Source organism: Oncorhynchus masou, chromosome 2 (assembly GCF_036934945.1).
Source record: "Oncorhynchus masou masou isolate Uvic2021 chromosome 2, UVic_Omas_1.1, whole genome shotgun sequence".
Taxonomy (NCBI): Eukaryota; Metazoa; Chordata; class Actinopteri; order Salmoniformes; family Salmonidae; genus Oncorhynchus; species Oncorhynchus masou.
The window spans coordinates 14310966-14336631 of NC_088213.1; the positions used below are offsets into that span (position 1 = coordinate 14310966).

The 25666-nt window shown below is 46.2% G+C and overlaps 1 protein-coding gene across 1 annotated transcript; it reads left to right on the forward strand.

Moving 5' to 3' along the window:
* Positions 1 to 25037, forward strand: immp1l (inner mitochondrial membrane peptidase subunit 1). Its single transcript, XM_064988182.1, has 6 exons — positions 1 to 86; positions 14982 to 15094; positions 15177 to 15265; positions 15421 to 15547; positions 22747 to 22857; positions 24897 to 25037. Exons 2-6 carry the CDS (start codon positions 14990 to 14992, stop codon positions 24966 to 24968), a joined length of 504 nt encoding a protein of 167 aa, XP_064844254.1. The 5' UTR covers positions 1 to 86; positions 14982 to 14989; the 3' UTR covers positions 24969 to 25037.
* Positions 25038 to 25666: the final 629 nt, after the last annotated feature.

Sequence of the window (25666 nt, forward strand, 5' to 3'; positions counted from 1 at the left end):
GCTCAGTCGCTACCAATCACAGAAGCAGTTGTTAGGTAGCGTGTCTGTGTGAGGGCAGCTTCCGTAGCTGTCGGCGCTGGATAGCGGTGAGTTGATTATCCAAGAAGACAAATACATGTTTTAAATGTCTATTACTATTTAGTGAACGTATTTTGCTGAATAGGAAGCTGTGATTCTGTGAAATAAAGACATAACTCTGATTTACAACAAACTGATGGTTAGGAAACTTGAACATGCAGATGGGGTTCTGTTTGTGAGTTGCCTTTGTTTTGCCCAGTCTTCAACCTTACAAAACGATTACAGCTTTGTTTATCTTTAGATTAGGGTTACACTAATGTATTTGAAAAACAATATCCCAGCCTGCCAGCCCATTTGTATTCTTTGGAATACGGTCATCGGTCTGCAATGTGGATAGACACTTAGCTTTCAAATGACACACATGTAGACTATTCGAGACTAGAAAGTAGCAGACTATGACCTTCAAACGTAGGCTTTTATAGATCTATAATATTTGATTTGCATAAATATTGCATATAGCCCAGGGCTCACCATCCCTGTTTCGGGAGAACTCCGTCCTGTAGGTTTTCGCTCCAACCCTAATTTAGCCAGCTGATTCTAATATTTGGCTGCTTAATAAACCAGGTTAGTTGCAACTGGGGTTGAAACAAAAACCTGCAGGAGGGTAGCTCTCCGGGAACAGTGTTGGAGAATCCTGATCCAGCCTAACAAAGATTTAGATGTATGTTTTATCATATCTGTTATGAAATCAGCCAAGTGCATGGTGCAATCATGTTGTTCTAATCATCAGAAAGAATACCTTTTGTCATCTTTCATCAATCTTTCATCTTGGCTATATTTCAAAGAGGCTGCTCAAAGCCTCAAACCAAAAGTCCCCCCTTTCAGACCTCATGCCAACTAGTATTTTGTGATACATAAGCTAGTAAAGTTTTCTATTTTTTTCTTTTCTCAACCTTTGCAAGTTGACCCTCACTGATGCCTGGACAGCCATTTGGTCAATAACCTAAAATTACATGAAGTTAAATGCATGCATGTGTAACATCACAACCTTCCTTATACCGCAATTTATTAATCTTAAAGTGATTATTTGAACTATTGGACATTATGTTTATCATGTTCACAACCACTTTACTACTTAAAGATACTGTAGTAGGCAGCAAGCAGAGGGCCACATCAGCCAGAAAATGAGATACGTTTCTGGTCATGTGACCTTGGGGCAGACCCATGGCGATGCCAGGACTTAATTAGTGGGGTGCAATGTCTACACATATAAATGCAGCCTAATGTGTAGAACTGACACAATTTCCTATTCTACATGACATAAAAAATCATGCCTGTGACAAGACACTAATTTGCTGAGCAGGTGTGGGGTGGGTGGAAGGGGTTAAATCTAGCATGACGGGGGTGGGGTTGGGAGGAGTGGCTATATGTTTCCATTCGGCCACAGTTTGAACTGAAGTTTTGGGGATTGTAACATTAGTCTTCAGATTAGCCTTTGTCTTTGTCTCTCGGGCTGATTTCCTAATTAGACTCAGTGTTGTCAAAACAAGGAGCTGTTGGACAGTCTGATGAAGGAGACTAGTCTTTGTTAACCTCTGTCTCTCTCATACTGTGACTCCAGTCATCTCAGGTTAGGGTCTGACCCCTTGCAGAGGGAATATAGACTGAGTCTCAGCTAACATTCCCTGTCACACAGACCCAATACTATAAAACAGAGGTACAGTAGCTCCTGGTAGAATTTGTCCTTAGACACCGATCTGGGATCAGTTAACCTTCCCAAATCGTAACCATACCCATTATGAGGGAAACCGTAAAACTTTCGACCAGTGTCTGTGGGAAACTTCATCCTACTCCAGAGCGCTCTATGAGCACTGCAAGAGAAGAGGCATGCCTCTCATAGGGAGCTGTATGTGTGGTGGGTTAAGATGAGAGTGACTTACAGCTCAGTAAGGATGCTGTTATGCTCTAGACTAGAAGTGATGGCCCAACTGCTCACTTTACAAAATGCTCTTAGCAGAGGCAGTCCTGTTGTTGTGACAGCGCTTTGAGGTAAACATGGGCTGACAGGAGACCCGGGGAATATAGCCAGGCCTTCTACTGACAACACAGGGCATTGTGCAAGACCCACAAGAGGTAGGCTGGATCTAAGAGACATCTAAAAATGAAAACGATAAAATAATTGACTGTTTAATGTATAATAATAAGGGTATTACCAGGGGTTAGGATATAGTGTCAAGTTTCATCACTATTGAATTGTAGGAGAGGACAATGTCAGTGGGAAAGTCAACCCTTATTATTATTATTTATTTTTTTAATCCCCTTTCTATCTTGTCTCATCGCTGCAACTCCCCACCGGGCTCGGGAGGCCAAGGTTGAGCCATGTGTCCTCCGAAACATGACCTGCCAAACTGCGCTTCCTAACACCCGCCCGCCAGCCGCACCAATGTGTCGGAGGAAACACAGTTCAACTGACTACCGAGGTCAGCCTGCAGGCACCCGGCCCGCCATAAGGAGTCGCTAGAGCGCGATAAGCCAAGTAAAGCCCCCCTCCGGCTAAACCCTCCCCTAATCCGGACGACACTGGCCAAAGTGTGCGCCGCCCTATGGGACTCCTGATCACGGTCGGTTGTGATACAGCCCGGAATCAAACCCGTGTCTGTAGTGACGCCTCTAGTACTGCAATGCATTGCCTTAGACCGCTGCTCCACTCGGGAGGCATAAATCAACCCATTTTGAAGTGAATAATTCCACCACGTCTAAATTCCCAATTTAACCCCGGGGCCTACTGTATGTGGCCTACTGTATGTGGCCTACTGTATGTGGCCTACTGTATGTGGCCTACTGTATGTGGCCTACTGTATGTGGCCTACTGTATGTGGCCTTACAGGTCAATGTGTGGCAGTAGTATCAACATGACTGCCAGTATTTCTAAAACAACATCTCCTTCCCTCCTTTTTGAATGTCATCCGTCCCTGTGTATTATTTATATTATATCAGTTTTATCCATCAGTGTATCTGATTGGGCCATATAATGCAGGCAGTCATAACATGTCAGCCTCTTCCGCTGTATATTGTTCTGGTTTCTCCAGTCTTATTCCGCTATAGCGCTAGCTGTGTGTCACTGGGAGAGGGAATAGAATGGCTGTGACGAGGGGAAGTCAGATCTCCATCAATGTACTCCATGTTTGTTTGAGTAGCGATGAAAGGAAAGTCATGTTCTTAGGGTACATGGACAATTAGTGGGGCTTTGGGTTTTTCTTCAGGCCATGGTATTTTTGTACTTTTTTCCAAAAGCAATTTTTTCAAAATGTCTATATTTTTGGCTTTCTTTGAATTTTCAACAGCTGCCGAGTGAATCATTTATAATGACTAGTTCTATATTAGTGAATGTTTAGGCTATATTGTAAATCATACGTCTATAAATACAGTACATGTCAGGCTCACAATATGGCCTGATACGCATAGACCTATTCTTCTGACATGATGGGTGGGGGGGGACGTTAGCTGGTGGCGAGGGGGGGGTCTGTTGAGGTGTCTGAGTCATTGGCATGAACACTGACCTAATTGTGAAAGCAATACAAGACCCTGATAAGATCAGTCCACTCTCTCAACACCGGCCGAGCACCGCACACACCAGCCAGTGGCCAATACAATAAAGATTAGTCACTAGTATTCTATTCCGTGTCATTGTATGGGGACATGGGCCCAGCAGCCCCAGACACGTCCGTTTCAATTCAAAGCAGTCGTATTCATATCGCTAGACTGTTATTTGCTCTGGGCTGACCCATTGATTGCTGGCTCTAAGCCTCTGACTCCTCAAATAGGCACCCTGCTCAGCTGTTTGGCGGCTGGGTTGCTGCTAGCAACAATGAAAAGAGCAATGTGGAGATCAGTCTGTTCAATCATCTCTGTGTTCAGGAGCAGGGGAGAGGGGGGCTAGATGGCTACATTGTAAGGCTGTGACTTGTGATTTGTTTTGCATCTGTCACTCTCGGTCCCAGACAGGTGTCTGTTTCTAAAACAGTAGGATTAGCTCTGATTGTGCTGATAGTTGCACACAGATCCCTGGTCAGTCCCCCTTTAAAACTCACATTAAGATCAAATCGAGCTTTAGCACCCACCCTTCCACTGCCTTCTGCTGCCCAGAGAGGGGACATCAGAGGTGGGATTCATTCCCTCCCCATCTGGGGTCCACAGGGAGAAGCACCATCTCTGACATGGGGTCTGTAAGCCTCTTAGCCCTCCAGTGGCCCGGCCCTCTTTCAGCCCATGTTTTCCTAATGTTGGCTTGTAAAGAGAGCAAGGGCCTTGTAGACTGTTTGAATTGGGACTCCCTTTGTGCTCCTAATAGACTGGTCATGTTTGATAATGACTGCCTTCGTAGAGTGAAGCCTTTTTCTCTGATTTGATTAGATCCCCATTAGAGACAGCTAGTCTTCCTGGGGTCTGACACATAGGACTAACGAAAATACATTACATACAAAAATACTTTACAATTGACATACATTTAAAACATTAACATAGACATTACAGACTTTTACATAAAACAACTTTTGGAGACCAGGGGCGGTGATTCCAAGGAGGAGCCTACTGCAGTCCCTTGTGGATCAGTTGGTAGAGCATAGCGCTTGCAACGACAGGGTTGTGGGTTCGATTCCCATGGGGGACCAGTAGGAAAATGTATTATGTACTCACTACTGTAAGTCGCTCTGCAGAAGACCATCTGCTAAAAGCCGGCTGGTTCTGATATCCATATTCCCTCTGTTAGAAGCCCCCTTCTTACTGACTGGTAATGACCATATAGGCCTTGGTCTATTTAGGCCTAGTTTTGGTTGTATGATTGTTTTTAGTGTCACACTGTGCTCCATGTTGACTCTTGTATCCAGTCATACAGTTGACAAATTTAATTAAGTTGTATGTAAATTCTGCTGCTTGTGAATCCTGAACTATTGTCTGAATGTTGTCCCCCAGTCAGTGATCATAGAGGTAAAAGACACCCAACGGGGCTTTTCTATTGACTGGTGGATTTGGGATCCCCTGTAGTTGCGCGCCCGCTGTCGCTGGGAGCCTTGTGACTGTAGGATGCCGGCGGGTGACTGTAGGATGCCGGCGGGTGACTGTAGGATGCCGGCGGGTGACTGTAGGATGCCGGCGGGTGACTGTAGGAGGCCGGCGGGTGACTGTAGGATGCCGGCTGGTGACTGTAGGAGGCCGGCGGGTGACTGTAGGAGGCCGGCGGGTGACTGTAGGAGGCCGGCGGGTGACTGTAGGAGGCCGGCGGCTCTGGGGGCGGGTGACTGTAGGAGGCCGGCGGGTGACTGTAGGAGGCCGGCGGGTGACTGTAGGAGGCCGGCGGCTCTGGGGGCGGGTGACTGTAGGAGGCCGGCGGGTGACTGTAGGAGGCCGGCGGGTGACTGTAGGAGGCCGGCGGCTCTGGGGGCGGGTGACTGTAGTAGGCCGGCGGCTCTGAGGGCCTGTGACTGTAGGAGGCCGGCGGCTCTGAGGGCCTGTGACTGTCGGAGGGCGGCGGGTGACTGTCGGAGGGCGGCGGGTGACTGTCGGAGGGCGGCGGGTGACTGTCGGAGGGCGGCTGCTCTGTGAGCCTGTAGGAGGCCGGCGGCTCTGGGAGCCATGTGAGTGTAGGAGTCCAGCTGACACAGATGGTTCCACTCAGATGCTGCTACCACTCTTTGTTTTTCCAGGAACATATTTTCTGTGTAATCCTGGATTAACAGACAGAGACTTGGTGTTTAATGTCCAGCTGAATGTCAACAGCTACCCCAAAGACGCAGGCAGGGTATTATGGAGGAGATAGCCTAGTGGGGTTTGTCCTAGACCCACAGCAAGGGGGATCGGTGGTAGAGATCCTATCAGATGTCTCTGGTGGTGTGTCCCAACTCATTCTCAATCCCCAATTTGAGTTCCTTGTGTAATGTAACACACACACCCCATGGGTGACCGAGACTGCCAGATAAAACCAGGTGGCTGCATGTGGCCTCTCTCTTGATATCAGTCACTGGCCGTGTGATCTTATTATGTTAAGACCCTAATCCCTACCTATGATGAATGCACACCGGAATGGAGGGATGAAATGGAGAGATAATGAAGGATATAGGGGATTGTACACTGGTTTGGGGGATATGGCTGTGTGATGTTGAGTGGTTGTGATAGTCCTAAATGTTCTCTGATCCTTGATACTCCATGATAGGTGTTCAGAGAACCCTCTGTACAGGCCCTTGATTTAGTCTGTTTTGGTGGGATTCAGTTCTACTCTAGGTCCCTAGTAGGACTGGACTGACCTGTGGGATCCACTTCTACTCTGGGTCCCTAGTAGGACTGGACTGACCTGTGGGATTCACTTCTACTCTAGGTTCCTAGTAGGACTGGACTGACCTGTGGGATTCAGTTCTACTCTAGGTTCCTAGTAGGACTTGACTGACCTGTAGGACTCAGTTCTACTCTAGGTTCCTAGTAGGACTGGACTGACCTGTGGGATTCAGTTCTACTCTAGGTTCCTAGTAGGACTCGACTGACCTGTGGGATTCAGTTCTACTCTGGGTCCCTAGTAGGACTCGACTGACCTGTGGGATTCAGTTCTACTCTAGGTCCCAAGTAGGACTGGACTGACCTGTGGGATTCAGTTCTACTCTAGGTCCCTAGTAGGACTGGACTGACCTGTGGGATTCAGTTCTACTCTAGGTCCCAAGTAGGACTGGACTGACCTGTAGGACCAGGGGGCTGCTATGATCAGAGAAGTGCACACAAACTGGGTTCACTGCTGTTTGTCAGACCCTTTTTCTCTTTCCTCCAATAAGATCATATCTTCACAGTGACACACATTGAGAGACAATCACACACATTCACCACAGATTATTCCAGGACTCCTAGTGTAGAGGCAAAAACATGGCAGGGTGGAGGGTTGAAACATGACCAGGATGTAGCGATGTAGTGGTGACCAGGATGTAGGCAGTGGTATATGCAGTAGGATGTAGGGATAGAGGCAGGGGTATATGCAGTAGGATGTAGGGATAGAGGCAGGGGTATATGCAGTAGGATGTAGGGATAGAGGCCGGGGTATATGCAGCAGGATGTAGGGATAGAGGCAGGGGTATATACAGTAGGATGTAGGGATAGAGGCAGGGGTATATGCAGTAGGATATAGGGATAGAAGCAGTGGTATATGCAGTAGGATGTAGGGATAGAGGCAGGGGTATATGCATTAGGATGTAGGGATAGAGGCAGGGGTATATGCAGTAGGGATAGAGGCAGGGGTATATGCAGTAGGATGTAGGGATAGAGGCAGGGGTATATGCAACAGGGGTATATGCAGTAAGATGTAGGGATAGAGGCAGGGGTATATGTAGCAGGATGTAGGGATAGAGGCAGGGGTATATGCAGTAGGATGTAGGGATAGAGGCAGGGGTATATGAGCAGGATGTAGGGATAGAGGCAGGGGTATATGCAGTAGGATGTAGGGATAGAGGCAGGGGTATATGCAGTAGGATGTAGGGATAGAGGCAGGGGTATATGCAGTAGGATGTAGGGATAGAGGCAGGGGTATATGCAGTAGGATGTAGGGATTAAAGGTCGACTGATTATGATTTTTCAACACAGATACCGATTATTGGAGGACCAAAAAAGCCGATACCGATTAATCGGCCAATTTTTCATTTATTGTTATTTATTTGTAGTAAATGACAATCACAACAATACTGAATGAACACTTATTTTAACTTAATAAAATACATAAAAAAATATATACTTAGCCTCAAGTAAATAATGAAACATGTTTAATTTGGTTTATTAAATAATGCAAAAACAAAGTGTTGGAGAAGAAAGTAAAAGTGCAATATGTGCTATGTAAGAAAGCTAACGTTTCAGTTCCTTGCTCAGAACATGAGAACATATGAAAGCTGGTGGTTCCTCTTCAATATTCCCAGGTAAGAAGTTTTAGGTTGTAGTTATTATAGGAATTATAGGACTATTTCCCTCATACCATTTGTATTTCCTTAACCTTTGACTATTGGATGTTCTTATAGGCACTTTAGTATTGCCAGGCTAACAGTATAGCTTCTGTCCCTCTCCTCGCTCCTCCCTGGGCTCGAACCAGCAACACAACAACAACAGCCACCATCGAAGCAGCGTTAGCTATGCAGAGCAAGGGGAACAACTACTAGAAGGCTCAGGGGGCGTGACGTTTGAAACACTATTAGTGCGCGCTAACTAGCTAGCCATTTCACTTCGGTTACACAAGCCTCATCTCGGGAGTTGATAGGCTTGAAGTCAACGCACAACGAAGAGCTGCTGGCAAAACGCACTAAAGTGCTGTTTGAATGAATGTTTATGCGCCTGCTTCTGCCTACCACCGCTCAGTCAGATACTTAGATGCTTGTATGCTCAGTCAGATTATATGCAACGCAGGACACGCTAGATAATATCTAGTAATATCATCAACCATGTGTCGTTAACTCGTGATTTATTGTTTTTTATAAAGATAAGTTTAATGCTAGCTAGCAATTTACCTTGGCTTACTGCATTCGCGTAACAGGCAGTCTCCTTGTGGAGTGCAACGAGAGAGAGGCGGGTCGTTATTGCGTTGGACTAGTTAACTGTAAGGTTGCGAGATTGGGTCCCCCTGAACTGACAAGGTGAAAATCTGTCATTCTGCCCCTGAACAAGGCAGTTAACCCACCGTTCCTAGGCCGTTATTGAAAATAAGAATGTGTTCTTAAGTGACTTGCCTAGTTAAATAAAGGTATAAAAAATATATATAAAAAATAAATCAGCAAATCGGGCGCCCAAAAATACCGATTTCCGATTGTTATGAAAACTTGAAATCGGCCATTCCGATTAATCCGGTCGACCTCTAGTAGGGATAGAGGCAGGGGTATATGCAGTAGGATGTAGGGATAGAGGCAGTGGTATATACAGTAGGATGTAGCGATAGAGGCAGGGGTATATGCAGTAGGATGTAGGGATAGAGGCAGGGGTATATACAGTAGGATGTAGCGATAGAGGCAGGGGTATATGCAGTAGGATGTAGCGATAGAGGCAGGGGTATATGCAGTAGGATGTAGGGATAGAGGCAGGGGTATATACAGTAGGATGTAGCGATAGAGGCAGGGGTATATACAGTAGGATGTAGCGATAGAGGCAGGGGTATATGCAGTAGGATGTAGGGATAGAGGCAGGGGTATATACAGTAGGATGTAGCGATAGAGGCAGGGGTATATACAGTAGGATGTAGCGATAGAGGCAGGGGTATATGCAGTAGGATGTAGGGATAGAGGCAGGGGTATATACAGTAGGATGTAGCGATAGAGGCAGGGGTATATGCAGTAGGATGTAGGGATAGAGGCAGGGGTATATACAGTAGGATGTAGCGATAGAGGCAGGGGTATGTGCAGTAGGATGTAGCGATAGAGGCAGGGGTATATACAGTAGGATGTAGGGATAGAGGCAGGGGTATATACAGTAGGATGTAGGGATAGAGGCAGGGGTATATGCAGTAGGATGTAGCGATAGAGGCAGGGGTATGTGCAGTAGGATGTAGCGATAGAGGCAGGGGTATATGCAGTAGGATGTAGCGATAGAGGCAGGGGTATGTGCAGTAGGATGTAGCGATAGAGGCAGGGGTATATGCAGTAGGATGTAGCGATAGAGGCAGGGGTATATACAGTAGGATGTAGGGATAGAGGCAGGGTATATGCAGTAGGCATGAAAGGTGGAGCAATATCAGCAACAGGATATGGATTCAGTTTGTATTTTGGGTGAGAGGTGGGAGAAGAGTATCGTGTGTGTTGAAAGGGACAGAGGGGTAATGGGATTAGGGTTAACGCCTTTCGCGGGCGCAGGGAGAGCCACCTGACACTCGGTCTGTTGGGGACCTGGGGATTGTGGGGGACGGGCTACAGGACGCGGGGGTCTAATCCATGTCCGTCTTTGGGAAGTCATTCCCAGAGCTCTGAGGATTTAGGGCTTTGGTTTCCGCTCTGCTAGCTTTGGTTAATAATGTTATTGGTGGGATGTGAGACATGGAGAGAAAGAGGGGTGAATAGAGAGAAAGAGAGGAATTCATTACCCTGTGGTGGTCTTGCAGGACAGAGTCCTAAGCCAAAATCATGGTGTCTGAATATAGCCAGGTGTGATATGATCTATAATGTAGCCTACACCTCTAAACCCTCCCCAGAACACCTACACCTCTAAACCCTCCCCAGAACACATACACCTCTAAACCCTCCCCAGAACACATACACCTCTAAACCCTCCCCAGAACACCTACACATCTAAACCCTCCCCAGAACACATACACCTCTAAACCCTCCCCAGAACACATACACCTCTAAACCCTCCCCAGAACACATACACCTCTAAACCCTCCCCAGAACACCTACACCTCTAAACCCTCCCCAGAACACATACACCTCTAAACCCTCCCCAGAACACATACACCTCTAATCCCTCCCCAGAACACATACACCTCTAAACCCTCCCCAGAACACATACACCTCTAATCCCTCCCCAGAACACATACACCTCTAATCCCTCCCCAGAACACATACACCTCTAATCCCTCCCCAGAACACATGCACCTCTAAACCCTCCCCAGAACACATGCACCTCTAAACCCTCCCCAGAACACATGCACCTCTAAACCCTCCCCAGAACACATGCACCTCTAAACCCTCCCCAGAACACATGCACCTCTAAACCCTCCCCAGAACACATGCACCTCTAAACCCTCCCCAGAACACATGCACCTCTAAACCCTCCCCAGAACACATGCACCTCTAAACCCTCCCCAGAACACATGCACCTCTAAACCCTCCCCAGAACACATACACCTCTAATCCCTCCCCAGAACACATACACCTCTAAACCCTCCCCAGAACACATGCACCTCTAAACCCTCCCCAGAACACATGCACCTCTAAACCCTCCCCAGAACACATGCACCTCTAAACCCTCCCCAGAACACATGCACCTCTAAACCCTCCCCAGAACACATTCACCTCTAAACCCTCCCCAGAACACATGCACCTCTAAACCCTCCCCAGAACACATGCACCTCTAAACCCTCCCCAGAACACATACACCTCTAAACCCTCCCCAGAACACATACACCTCTAAACCCTCCCCAGAACACATACACCTCTAAACCCTCCCCAGAACACATACACCTCTAAACCCTCCCCAGAACACATACACCTCTAAACCCTCCCCAGAACACATACACCTCTAAACCCTCCCCAGAACACATACACCTCTAAACCCTCCCCAGAACACATGCACCTCTAAACCCTCCCCAGAACACATGCACCTCTAAACCCTCCCCAGAACACATGCACCTCTAAACCCTCCCCAGAACACATGCACCTCTAAACCCTCCCCAGAACACATACACCTCTAAACCCTCCCCAGAACACATACACCTCTAAACCCTCCCCAGAACACATACACCTCTAAACCCTCCCCAGAACACATACACCTCTAAACCCTCCCCAGAACACATACACCTCTAAACCCTCCCCAGAACACATACACCTCTAAACCCTCCCCAGAACACATACACCTCTAAACCCTCCCCAGAACACATACACCTCTAAACCCTCCCCAGAACACATACACCTCTAAACCCTCCCCAGAACACATACACCTCTAAACCCTCCCCAGAACACCTACACCTCTAAACCCTCCCCAGAACACCTACACCTCTAATCCCTCCCCAGAACACATACACCTCTAAACCCTCCCCAGAACACATACACCTCTAAACCCTCCCCAGAACACATACACCTCTAATCCCTCCCCAGAACACATACACCTCTAAACCCCCCCCAGAACACATACACCTCTAAACCCTCCCCAGAACACATACACCTCTAAACCCTCCCCAGAACACATACACCTCTAAACCCTCCCCAGAACACATACACCTCTAAACCCTCCCCAGAACACATACACCTCTAAACCCTCCCCAGAACACATACACCTCTAAACCCTCCCCAGAACACATACACATCTAAACCCTCCCCAGAACACATACACCTCTAAACCCTCCCCAGAACACATACACCTCTAAACCCTCCCCAGAACACATACACATCTAAACCCTCCCCAGAACACATACACCTCTAAACCCTCCCCAGAACACATACACCTCTAAACCCTCCCCAGAACACATACACCTCTAAACCCTCCCCAGAACACATACACCTCTAAACCCTCCCCAGAACACATACACCTCTAAACCCTCCCCAGAACACCTACACCTCTAAACCCTCCCCAGAACACCTACACCTCTAAACCCTCCCCAGAACACCTAGACCTCTAAACCCTCCCCAGAACACCTACACCTCTAAACCCTCCCCAGAACACATACACCTCTAAACCCTCCCCAGAACACATACACCTCTAAACCCTCCCCAGAACACATACACATCTAAACCCTCCCCAGAACACATACACCTCTAAACCCTCCCCAGAACACATACACCTCTAAACCCTCCCCAGAACACATACACATCTAAACCCTCCCCAGAACACATACACCTCTAAACCCTCCCCAGAACACATACACCTCTAAACCCTCCCCAGAACACATGCACCTCTAAACCCTCCCCAGAACACATACACCTCTAATCCCTCCCCAGAACACATACACCTCTAAACCCTCCCCAGAACACATAGTCTACTGTCTGTGTAGCCTACTTTGTAATCCCTCCATCAGGATGAACACTACCGTTCAAAAGTTTGGGGTCACTAAGAAATGTCCTTGTTTTTGAAAGAAAAGCTTTTTTTTTTGTCCATTAAAAATAACATCAAATTGATCAGAAATGCAGTGTAGACATTGTTAATGCTGTAAATGACTATTGTAGCTGGAAACGGCAGATTTTTTTAAATGGAATATCTACCCAGGCGTACAGAGGCCCATTATCAGCAACCATCACTCCTGTGTTCCAATAGCATGTTGTGTTAGCTAATCCAAGTTTATCATTTTAAAAGGCTAATTGATCATTAGAAAACCATTTTTGCAATTGTTAGCACAGCTAAAAACTGTTGTTCTGATTAAAGAAGCAATAAAACTGGCCTTTAGACTAGTTGAGTATCTGTGCTTTTCAGCATAGAAAAAAACGTGTTTTTCTTTCAAAAACAAGGACATTTCTTAGTGACCCCAGACAGTTGAACGGTATGTGGAAGTCATTCTCACCAGGGCTGGATCGGGGAAACATTAGATGTATTATCTCTACCATACCTTTGATCATGCAGTTGTTGTTTCCTTTGAAATGTCCCTTACGTTGGGAAAAAAGGGTATTTCAGTTTTTTTTGCGTGTGTGTAAAGATTGAGTCACTCGCTCCCCATCCGGCAGGTTGCGTTCTGAGTAAAAGTCAATACCCTGAGTGGTGCTGCGGTGTTTGTTCAGACGACACACTGTTATCTCTGTGTGTGTGGGTGTGGTGTGGTGTGGTGTGGTGTGTGTGGCAGTCAACAAAGACTATGCGTTCCATTTCCATGGCTCCCACAGAACTGGATAACTGTCCTGAAGACCCTGGTCAACATGGCTGATGCAGTGATAGGGACTGATGCTGGTATGAAGCTGTACTGTAGACCCTGGTCAACATGGCTGATGCAGTGATAGGGACTGATGCTGGTATGAAGCTGTACTGTAGACCCTGGTCAACATGGCTAATGCAGTGATAGGGACTGATGCTGGTATGAAGCTGTACTGTAGACCCTGGTCAACATGGCTGATGCAGTGATAGGGACTGATGCTGGTATGAAGCTGTACTGTAGACCCTGGTCAACATGGCTAATGCAGTGATAGGGACTGATGCTAGTATGAAGCTGTACTGTAGACCCTGGTCAACATTGCTGATGCAGTGACAGGGACTGATGCTGGTATGAAGCTGTACTGTAGACCCTGGTCAGCATGGTTGATGCAGTGATAGGGACTGATGCTGGTATGAAGCTGTACTGTAGACCCTGGTCAACATGGCTGATGCAGGGAGGGCAGTGTTAGGGACTGATGCTGGTATGAAGCTGTACTGTAGACCCTGGTCAACATGGCTGATGCAGTGATAGGGACTGATGCTGGTATGAAGCGGTACTGTAGACCCTGGTCAGCATGGCTGATTCAGTGATAGGGACTGATGCTAGTATGAAGCTGTACTGTAGACCCTGGTCAACATGGCTGATGCAGGGAGGCCAGTGTTAGGGACTGATGCTAGTATGAAGCTGTACTGAAGACCCTGGTCAACATGGCTGATGCAGGGATGGCAGTGTTAGGGACTGATGCTAGTATGAAGCTGTCCTGAAGACCCTGGTCAGCATGGCTGATGCAGGGATGGCAGTGTTAGGGACTGATGCTAGTATGAAGCTGTACTGAAGACCCTGGTCAACATGGCTGATGCAGGGATGGCAGTGTTAGGGACTGATCCTAGTATGAAGCTGTACTGTAGACCCTGGTCAGCATGGCTGATGCAGTGATAGGGACTGATGCTGGTATGAAGCTGTACTGTAGACCCTGGTCAACATGGCTGATGCAGGGAGGGCAGTGTTAGGGACTGATGCTGGTATGAAGCTGTACTGTAGACCCTGGTCAACATGGCTGATGAAGTGTTAGGGACTGATGCTGGTATGAAGCTGTACTGTAGACCCTGGTCAACATGGCTGATGAAGTGTTAGGGACTGATGCTTGTATGAAGCTGCTAGGCTGGTATGTTTGACCAATCGACACCTTGCAGGGGACGCACAATCTCACACAGGGTCAAAGGTTAGGCTGGTTCTGTGGTGTCAACATGGCTGTAGAGCCCCTGAGAATGAAACACCAGGGAGTGTGACACTCGTCTGCACTGCACACTACTCTTAGAGCTGCTAATAGACTAGCTGCTGTGACAGCTCAACCCTCACCTGTCTGTCCGCTGAATGAAGCGCTGTAATGATGAGTGTTGTGTTTGTGTAGGTGGTGAGATGTTCCGCAGTGCGCTGGGGAAGACCCTGGGCTTCGTGGGATACACCATCCAGTATGGCTGCGTCGCCCACTGTGCCTTTGAGTACATCGGAGAGTTTGTTGCGGTTTGTAGGACACTTTTCTCTCTGTGGCCATGGTCTGTGAATTCCAGAGTAACAACTTCAATGTCTGTGAATTTACCCACAGTGCTCTGGTCCTTCTATGGAGCCCACCATCACAAGCCACGACATTGTCTTCTCAGAACGGTTGAGTCGCCATCTCTGCAGAATCGAGAAGTAAGTTTTAGTTTTCAACTTGAAATTCTCAAAGTTGGTAAAGTAAAGCGTAGTTTACCCTGAGTGGTGTCTTTTTGCACCGTAACCCCTTGATGTTCTCCCTGATATCTGTGAATGACATCACACCCCATGGATCCTGTCTTCTCTGTCTGCAGTGGTGATATAGTCATCGCTAAGAGTCCATTTGATCCACATATGAACATCTGTAAAAGAGTCATCGGTTTGGAGGGAGACAAAGTCTGCACCAGTGGCCCCTCAGATGTCTTCAAGACCCACCAATACGTAAGTATTCATCAACAGTCATGCCCCAGGACTCTCAGCCACACGTAAAGTATTCATCAACAGTCATGTCCCAGGACTCTCAGCCACACGTAAAGTATTCATCAACAGTCATGCCCCAGGACTCTCAGCCACATGTAAAGTATTCATCAACAGTCATGTCCCAGGACTCTCAGCCACACGTAAAGTATTCATCAACAGTCATGCCCCAGGACTCTCAGCCACACGTAAAGTATTCATCAACAGTCATGTCCCAGGACTCTCAGCCACACGTAAAGTATTCATCAACAGTCATGCCCCAGGACTCTCAGCCACACGTAAAGTATTCATCAACATTCATGCCCCAGGACTCTCAGCCACACGTAAAGTATTCATCAACAGTCATGCCCAAGGACTCTCAGCCACACGTAAAGTATTCATCAACAGTCATGTCCCAGGACTCTCAGCCACACGCAAAGTATTCATCAACAGTCATGTCCCAGGACTCTCAGCCACACAAAGTATTCATCAACAGTCATGCCCCAGGACTCTCAGCCACACGTAAAGTATTCATCAACAGTCATGTCCCAGGACTCTCAGCCACACGTAAAGTATTCATCAACAGTCATGCCCCAGGACTCTCAGCCACACGTAAAGTATTCATCAACAGTCATGCCCCAGGACTCTCAGCCACACGTAAAGTATTCATCAATAGTCATGTCCCAGGACTCTCAGCCACACGTAAAGTATTCATCAACAGTCATGTCCCAGGACTCTCAGCCACATGTAAAGTATTCATCAACAGTCATGTCCCAGGACTCTCAGCCACACGTAAAGTATTCATCAACAGTCATGTCCCAGGACTCTCAGCCACACGTAAAGTATTCATCAACAGTCATGTCCCAGGACTCTCAGCCACACGTAAAGTATTCATCAACAGTCATGTCCCAGGACTCTCAGCCACACGTAAAGTATTCATCAACATTCATGCCCCAGGACTCTCAGCCACACGTAAAGTATTCATCAACAGTCATGTCCCAGGACTCTCAGCCACACGTAAAGTATTCATCAACAGTCATGCCCCAGGACTCTCAGCCACACGTAAAGTATTCATCAACAGTCATGTCCCAGGACTCTCAGCCACACGTAAAGTATTCATCAACAGTCATGCCCCAGGACTCTCAGCCACACGTAAAGTATTCATCAACAGTCATGTCCCAGGACTCTCAGCCACACGTAAAGTATTCATCAACAGTCATGCCCCAGGACTCTCAGCCACATGTAAAGTATTCATCAACAGTCATGTCCCAGGACTCTCAGCCACACGTAAAGTATTCATCAACAGTCATGCCCCAGGACTCTCAGCCACACGTAAAGTATTCATCAACAGTCATGTCCCAGGACTCTCAGCCACACGTAAAGTATTCTACCTTTAGTTTACCAGGTAAGAGTATTGAGAGCACATTTACAACAACGACCTGGAGAAGACTTTGACGAGGGCATGAAATGAGCCAGTAAAGCAATACATTCTGGATGAACGATTAAGCCTTGTCAAGCCACTTCATGTTGTGTTTCAGATAGTCTCTCATTTCAGTCAATCATCTTCATAAGTAGCCAAACCCCTGTGTCTTCAACTCAATCCCAGTGTGTTCTGGGTGTTTAGATTCCAGACCAGGCACATCCATCTTGTGTCGTCAGTCCAAATATCATCCTTTGACAGCGACTGCATTTCCTCAGAGCCGTGGTTGTGTTGGAACCACTGTCATATCATTGTTATTACTGCTCTCCCCAACCACGCCGCCCTCAGCCACCGCTCAGCCTGCCAATCTCTCTGAAGCCTGTTAGAGTTAGTGCCAACCGAGTGGACAGGTTGATGGGTGGGCTGAGGTGTTTGTGTTGTGTGTGTGTGTGTGTGTGTGTGTGTGTGTACACACTCTCACATGAACAGTGGACGTATAGGTGAATGTAACCACACACAGGATGTGCTGGTGTCATCCAGGAAATGAAAGAAACAAATTTTCCTCTGGGAACAGGTTTCATCTCTACACACAGGCAGTAAAGCTATAGTGAACAGGTTACTGCAGAACAGGTTTCATCTCTACACACAGGCAGTAAAGCTATAGTGAACAGGTTACTGCAGAACAGGTTTCATCTCTACACACAGGCAGTAAAGCTATAGTGAACAGGTTACTGCAGAACAGGTTTCATCTCTACACACAGGCAGTAAAGCTATAGTGAACAGGTTACTGCAGAACAGGTTTCATCTCTACACACAGGCAGTAAAGCTATAGTGAACAGGTTACTGCAGAACAGGTTTCTACACATGTCTTGGTCAAAGGTCTCAGCCTACAGATGTACTCTCTTAATTGGATCACCCTGTTGGTGCAGAAAATGCATGTTGTGTATTCAAGTTTTAAAACGTATTCTAATGTTTGTTATTCACACTTTAAAATATCAGACTTGATTTACCCTTATGTAAAATGTATCAACCCCTACAAACATATCCATTCAATTTAATCCACATAATATCCACATTTCCTGTTTACTGCAGGATTATTTCCCTGCCGTGAGAAACTGGTCAAATTAAGATGGCAGATCGGTACGTGTCTCAGTGAAATGTGTCTCAGTGCAAGACATAGGTCAACAATGAATAAGACCAGACCAGTCTCTGTAGGGTTTGCCCCGTCAAAACACACACCAAAATGTCTGTCAACACAGTTGGTTGTGGTGTTAATGAAATAGAAGCCTTGTGTGACATAAGGCATCCCACCATCCATGTTTTTGTTTGTGTGCTATACGAGAGCCTGTCCTCACCTCCTCTTTCTTCTGACAGGCTGGCAGGTTCTTTCCTCCCACATTGATGTTGAGGAGATGGACAAATTGGCTTGTCACCTCTTAGGAGTCTTTCCTACAGTATGTCTGCTGCATTGTCACAACAAAGACATTTGATCCATGATATGATGGTGGGTGTCTTTGAGAGAGACAGAGGGGGAGAGAGAGCCTTCAGAGTCTAAAGCTATTCCCTCCATGTAGGACAAAACACTGTACCTCAATGATATTAGTCTAATGATCAGAGCAGGGTGAGGCCTTAAACAGCACTACCTCAATCATGTTATCTTAATGAGCGAAGCAGGGTGAGGCCTTAAACAGCACTACCTCAATCATGTTACCTTAATGAGCGAAGCAGGGTGAGGCCTTAAACAGCACTACCACAATCATGTTACCTTAATGAGCGAAGCAGGGTGAGGCCTTAAACAGCACTACCTCAATCATGTTACCTTAATGAGCGAAGCAGGGTGAGGCCTTAAACAGCACTACCGCAATCATGTTACCTTAATGAGCGAAGCAGGGTGAGGCCTTAAACAGCACTACCTCAATCATGTTACCTTAATGAGCGAAGCAGGGTGAGGCCTGACCAGGCTGTTGAACGGCAGACTTCACTATCCAGGTGAGCTCAGCTTGACACGTCTCTGACAGGTACACACAGCCTCGCCCCCACCCCTTCAACCACTCAACCACCCAACCACAGAACAGGTTCCATCACTCCCTCTGAGTCCCATCACAACACAGCCGCCAGGTTGAGCTGAGATACGCCACTCAACCCTAAACCCTAGCTGGGCACACAGTCTGACTGGATGACTGGGCTGGCTGGAAGTGTGTTGTGGAAAGTAACAATGTCTGTTGATTATGGTTTGGCTGAGCGCTCTCATTCTGTTCTGGTGACTCAGTGTAGGGAGTTGGGAGAGGGCATGTCAGACTCGGGGCTTAGTGTCATGGAGAAGTAGGTAAACAGTTCATGAGGAGTGTTTGCTTCTCTGCCTGTCAATCATGCAGGTGCTTATCCTTGACATCCTCTCTACCTTCACTCAACACTGGTGTGTGATCCATAAATTAGTTTTCAGAGACTGCTGTGGTTAAGATGGCCTGCGGTGAGCTTGCAGGTGTTTAATCAGAGAAGAAGAGTTCCACCAACTATGACTGGGGACAGAATTTGAACATGTCTACCTCGTTCCAATACCTCCAGTATCATACCCCTATGTAATAACCAGATCCATTTGAACATGTCTACCTCGTTCCAATACCTCCAGTATCATACCCCTATGTAATAACCAGATCTATTTGAACATGTCTACCTCGTTCCAATACCTCCAGTATCAAACCCCTAGGTACTAACCAGATCCATTTGAACATGTCTACCTCGTTCCAATACCTCCAGTATCATACCCCTAGGTACTAACCAGATCCATTTGAACATGTCTACCTCGTTCCAATACCTCCAGTATCATACCCCTAGGTACTAACCAGATCCATTTGAACATGTCTACCTCGTTCCAATACCTCCAGTATCATACCCCTATGTAATAACCAGATCCATTTGAACATGTCTACCTCGTTCCAATACCTCCAGTATCATACCCCTATGTAATAACCAGATCCATTTGAACATGTCTACCTCGTTCCAATACCTCCAGTATCATACCCCTATGTACTAACCAGATCCATTTGAACATGTCTACCTCGTTCCAATACCTCCAGTATCATACCCCTATGTAGTAACCAGATCCATTTGAACATGTCTACCTCGTTCCAATACCTCCAGTATCATACCCCTAGGTACTAAAAAGATCCATTTGAACATGTCTACCTCGTTCCAATACCTCCAGTATCACACCCCTATGTAGTAACCAGATCCATTTGAACATCCGGTGCAGGTAAAATGAAAGCAGAGGTTAGTTCTTCCCTCTGGTTAAGTTAGGGTTCAAGAGGAGAACGCCAGGGTCATCCGTTTCTACAAATGATAGAGTCTGGCCTCTCTTTACACCATCTCAGTCAGAATAAAGTGTACGTTTCTGACATGTGTTCACCTGCAAGGTGATGTGTGAACCCTCAGTCTTTCACCACATCATAATATACTGGAATAATAATATGTCATTTAGCAGATGCTTTTATCCAAAGCGGTTTACAGTCATGCATTCATACATTTTAACATATGGGTGTCCCAGGGAATCGAACCCACAACCCTGGCTGTGCCAGCACCATGTTCTACCAACTGAGCCATACATGGTAGAGCAACTTTAACAGGCCTTTTAACAATAACCAATGAATTACCAGTTCTTTAGTGGTAAATACATCTGACTATAGATCTCAGAGGAGTAACTTTGCGATGGCCTGTCTGTGGCTAGAGACTCCGTGTGGAATGTTCTCTACAGGGTCATTAGTTTGATGCTCCGAATCAATCAGAGCGTTGGTGTTTGTGTGTCTGTGTATTTGTTGATCACTCTTGATTGACCCTCAGCAGATCGATCTAAATTGATTGACCTTGTTAGTAGTGGACAGAATGGAGTCTCGATCCTGAATAGAGTGGACCTATACCTTGATGTTGGATTAGTTAGGTAGTTCCTTCACTCCGTGGGCCCTAAGCTTTGACCACCACTAATGTATCCTACCTAGTGTTTGCTAAACTCTGAGGCAGTGTAATGGACTCAGATTAGACCTTCTGCTAGCCTAAAAAGCACTTTCAGTAACGACATTGTCATGTGTTTCTATGGAGACTTGAACCCAGAAGTAGTCTGAACCTGTGTTTAAGCAGCCGCCCCTTTTGTGTCTCCTAAAACATAGATGAGCGTGCCTACCGACAGGGTCGTGTTGATGAGATCACACCCCTGACCTTTCTGAGCAGGACAAAGGCAGTGAGTCAGTCTGAGATGGAGGCTGAGGCTGGAGCATAGCAGGGGCTTATGGTCCAGCAGATGACAAATTTGCGCCGGCGTTCCTCTCTGGTCCCCGTGTGCTTGGGAGCAGCCATATGTTGCCATGCTACTGAGGGGTAATGGTGGGAATGCAGCAGGCTGACATATGCTTCTCAGATGACTCCTTTAATGACATTGGTTTGTGTCGTCGTTGTTCTCGGGGGCCGAGTTGTTTACCCCGTGTTAGGTCAATATGTCACTGCATCACGATTAGTGTCAGCTCATCTATGGAATATGAAACGCAACACAATGCATAGGTTAATACTGCATAATGAATGTTGGATGTTGGGACGATTGCGATACGATGGACGCGCACAATTGGAATCAAGACATCAGTGGTTGCGTCTCCCCCCACCCTCTGATAATGTTCTCATCTGATTTCATCTCCCTCTCCTTTTCTCCCCAAGACTTTGTTCATTAAAAAGTTAGGCAACACAAACATAGTTGCAGATTGTGATGCCCATTATGACAATATAATGTGTTGTTCATCCTGTCTTCACATATAGGAGGGATGAGGAACTTAATTAGGGCCTTGACAAGATTACTCTAGTAAAGTGATGAGATGAATCATAATTGGTGTCACTGTGGATTAGCGCTCGCTCCGATTGGCCACCCCACTGGCAGCTCGGGCCTCACTAGTGGAGACCAGTGGACGATTTTGACTGAAAATCTTCAGCCCTGGCCCCGCTCTCTCTCCCCTCTATATCTCCCTTGGTAAGAGGGGGTTAGATCTCAGCCAACAGCCTAATGGCCCCTTTTGAAGTCCCACTAAATCCCCCTGACCCTGCCCCCCGTTACACATGACCCCTTGCTCCTATGACCGTCCGGGGCTAAAGGAGGACAGACCAGGGGTTGACGTTAAGTTGGGGTGAGGGAAGGTAGGGGGGGGGATGTTCAGTTGGGCTTTACATAATGGTGGGTGGAGGGTGCTGGCGCTGTATTGTCTCACTCCTTCATGTAAACAAAGTTTAAAAGCCAGGTCAGGGAATGGTGGTGTTTACAGTATAACTGGCTGTTGCAGTCGTCATGGAACAAATTCAATATTTTCTATCGTTGTGTTTTTTCCCATGTCATCCCGTGGGTGTGTGTCTTGCTGTGGGTGTGTGTCTTGCTGTGTGTGTGTGTCTTGCTGTGTGTGTGTGTCTTGCTGTGTGTGTGTGTCTTGCTGTGTGTGTGTGTGTCTTGCTGTGTGTGTGTGTCTTGCTGTGGGTGTGTGTCTTGCTGTGGGTGTGTGTCTTGCTGTGGGTGTGTGTCTTGCTGTGGGTGTGTGTCTTGCTGTGGGTGTGTGTCTTGCTGTGGGTGTGTGTCTTGCTGTGGGTGTGTGTCTTGCTGTGGGTGTGTGTCTTGCTGTGGGTGTGTGTCTTGCTGTGGGTGTGTCTTTTGCCGTGGGTTTGTGTCTTGCCGTGGGTGTGTGTCTTGCTGTGGGTGTGTCTTTTGCCGTGGGTGTGTGTCTTGCCGCGGGGGTGTGTCTAGGTTCCTAAAGGGCACGTGTGGCTGGAAGGGGATAATCTTAGGAATTCCACAGACTCCAGGAGCTACGGCCCAGTTCCCTATGCCCTGATTCGAGGCCGTGTCTGCTTAAAGGTAAGGAGGGGAACATCACCGGACCCATCTCACATTCATTTGAACCTTTAGAGTTAGTTAGTAGAATGCTCTGGTCTGTATAAAGAGTTAGTAGAATGATCTGTATAAAGAGTTAGTAGAATGATCTGTATAACGAGTTAGTAGAATGATCTGTATAAAGAGTTAGTAGAATGGGCTGATCTGTATAAAGAGTTAGTAGAATGGGCTGGTCTGTGTAAAGTTAGTAGAATGTTCAGGTCTGTGTAAAGAGTTAGTTTAATGGTTTGGTCTGGTCTGTATAAAGAGTTAGTTTAATGGTCTGGTCTGTGTAAAGTTAGTAGAATGCTCTGGTCTGTGTAAAGATTTGGTAGAATGCTCTGGTCTGTATAAAGAGTTAGTATAATGCTCTGGTCTGTGTAAAGAGTTAGTAGAATGCTCTGGTCTGTGTAAAGAGTTAGTAGAATGTTCTGGTCTGTGTAAAGAGTTAGTATAATGCTCTGGTCTGTGTAAAGAGTTAGTAGAATGGTCTGTGTAAAGAGTTAGTAGAATGGTCTGTGTAAAGAGTTAGTAGAATGGTCTGTGTAAAGAGTTAGTATAATGGTCTGTATAAAGAGTTAGTATAATGCTCTGGTCTGTGTAAAGAGTTAGTATAATGGTCTGGTCTGTATAGAGAGTTAGTAGAATGGTCTGTATAAAGAGTTAGTATAATGCTCTGGTCTGTATAAAGAGTTAGTATAATAGTCTGTGTAAAGAGTTAGTATAATGGTCTGTATAAAGAGTTAGTATAATGCTCTGGTCTGTGTAAAGAGTTAGTATAATGGTCTGTGTAAAGAGTTAGTATAATGCTCTGGTCTGTGTAAAGAGTTAGTAGAATGGTCTGTATAAAGAGTTAGTAGAATGCTCTGGTCTGTGTAAAGAGTTAGTATAATGCTCTGGTCTGTGTAAAGAGTTAGTATAATGCTCTGGTCTGTGTAAAGAGTTAGTATAATGCTCTGGTCTGTGTAAAGAGTTAGTAGAATGGTCTGTATAAAGAGTTAGTATAATGCTCTGGTCTGTGTAAAGTGTTAGTATAATGCTCTGGTCTGTGTAAAGAGTTAGTATAATGCTCTGGTCTGTATAGAGAGTTAGTATAATGGTCTGTATAAAGAGTTAGTATAATGCTCTGGTCTGTATAAAGAGTTAGTATAATGCTCTGGTCTGTATAAAGAGTTAGTATAATAGTCTGTGTAAAGAGTTAGTATAATGGTCTGTATAAAGAGTTAGTATAATGCTCTGGTCTGTGTAAAGAGTTAGTATAATGGTCTGTGTAAAGAGTTAGTATAATGCTCTGGTCTGTGTAAAGAGTTAGTATAATGCTCTGGTCTGTGTAAAGAGTTAGTATAATGGTCTGGTCTGTATAGAGAGTTAGTATAATAGTCTGTGTAAAGAGTTAGTATAATGGTCTGTATAAAGAGTTAGTAGAATGCTCTGGTCTGTATAGAGAGAAATCTGTGCCACGTTTCTGATATCACAGCCTCCTTTTGACTTTGCCCATGGCCATTGTGAAATATGAAATTGCACTGAAATTGATTGTAGGTTTACTGTTGCTTTGACTGGATTCAAAATATTCCTTATTCCCCATTCTGTGGCAAGTTGAGTAAATGCAAACACTCAAACAAGTTGGAAGTTCAAGACAGATCTGTCTCGTAGACCAAGGCCTGGGCAACCTATTGTCTAGCTGTCCATTCTGCTGTGTTGTCATGTCACTGGGATGTCATAGCAACCATGACCCTGGAAACAGGTCAGACAACCTTCTGTCCGTTTGACTGGACAGCAGCCGTCCACTGGGGGCCCAATGACGAGACCTGACGACAGTTTTATGAAGTCGCATACATCATTTAAATCCACGTTACCAAGCGTATCCAGGAAGTGAGGATGTTGGAATAGTCATGATAAACACATTATGTAATGGATAAATGTTGTTTGTTCTTCTTTTATGAGAGCCCTAGTACCCTTTTAACCCAACGTCTTCTGTCTTCTCCTTCTCCTTTGTTTGTTTTGGTGTTTTTCTCTCTTTCCAGCTCTGGCCTCTACATCATGTTGGTGCCCTCAACCAAAGTCCCACAGGACGAGTCGTAAAAAGGAGTGACTGAGTCTACTGATCTGTGTACAGGCATCATTTTGTAATATTTTCTAATTAAAGGCATATTTATCATGGAGAATTTTGTCCCTCTCAATTTGACTGACAGTTGGAGTTCATTTGGGTTGAATTGTAGGGTGTGTTTGAGTCAAATGTGAAAATCCATGGATAGTTGGATCTGCAGGTTGATAACGTACCAGGCATAGTAATCTGGGGGTTCCAGTGTGTTGGCAGGAGCAGCACCCTGCTCTGTAGGAACAGCGTCACGTGAGGAGGGAGTTAAACTGTGCCTCTCTGGAGCTGCTAGTGGTAGAGAGGAGGAGAAGGAGAGACTTGTTGCTCTCAAGCTCCACTTTGGTATGGTTTTGGACTAACAGATGAACTCCATCTCTGACCCAGCGAACTCAACAGATTACAGTGAATAGCTGAAATCCAGCATCCAAGAAGTAGAGGACATTCATTTAAATCAGTTGAATTGTCCTGGAATTGACGTCTTCTGCCACTGTAGATCTGAGATGCCTCCTTTTAGAAACTCTACGTGTTTAATTGACTGGCCCACAATGCAGGGCGTGCTGTATGTATCATCCCTGACAGACATGGAAAATGGGGTCAAGAAGGATCAAAGAAGCTCAACATCTACAAAGGAATACAAAAAGTGTTATTCATTTCAGGTTTACCTTTTCTCACTGTTGTGGTAAAACAAAAGCTTTT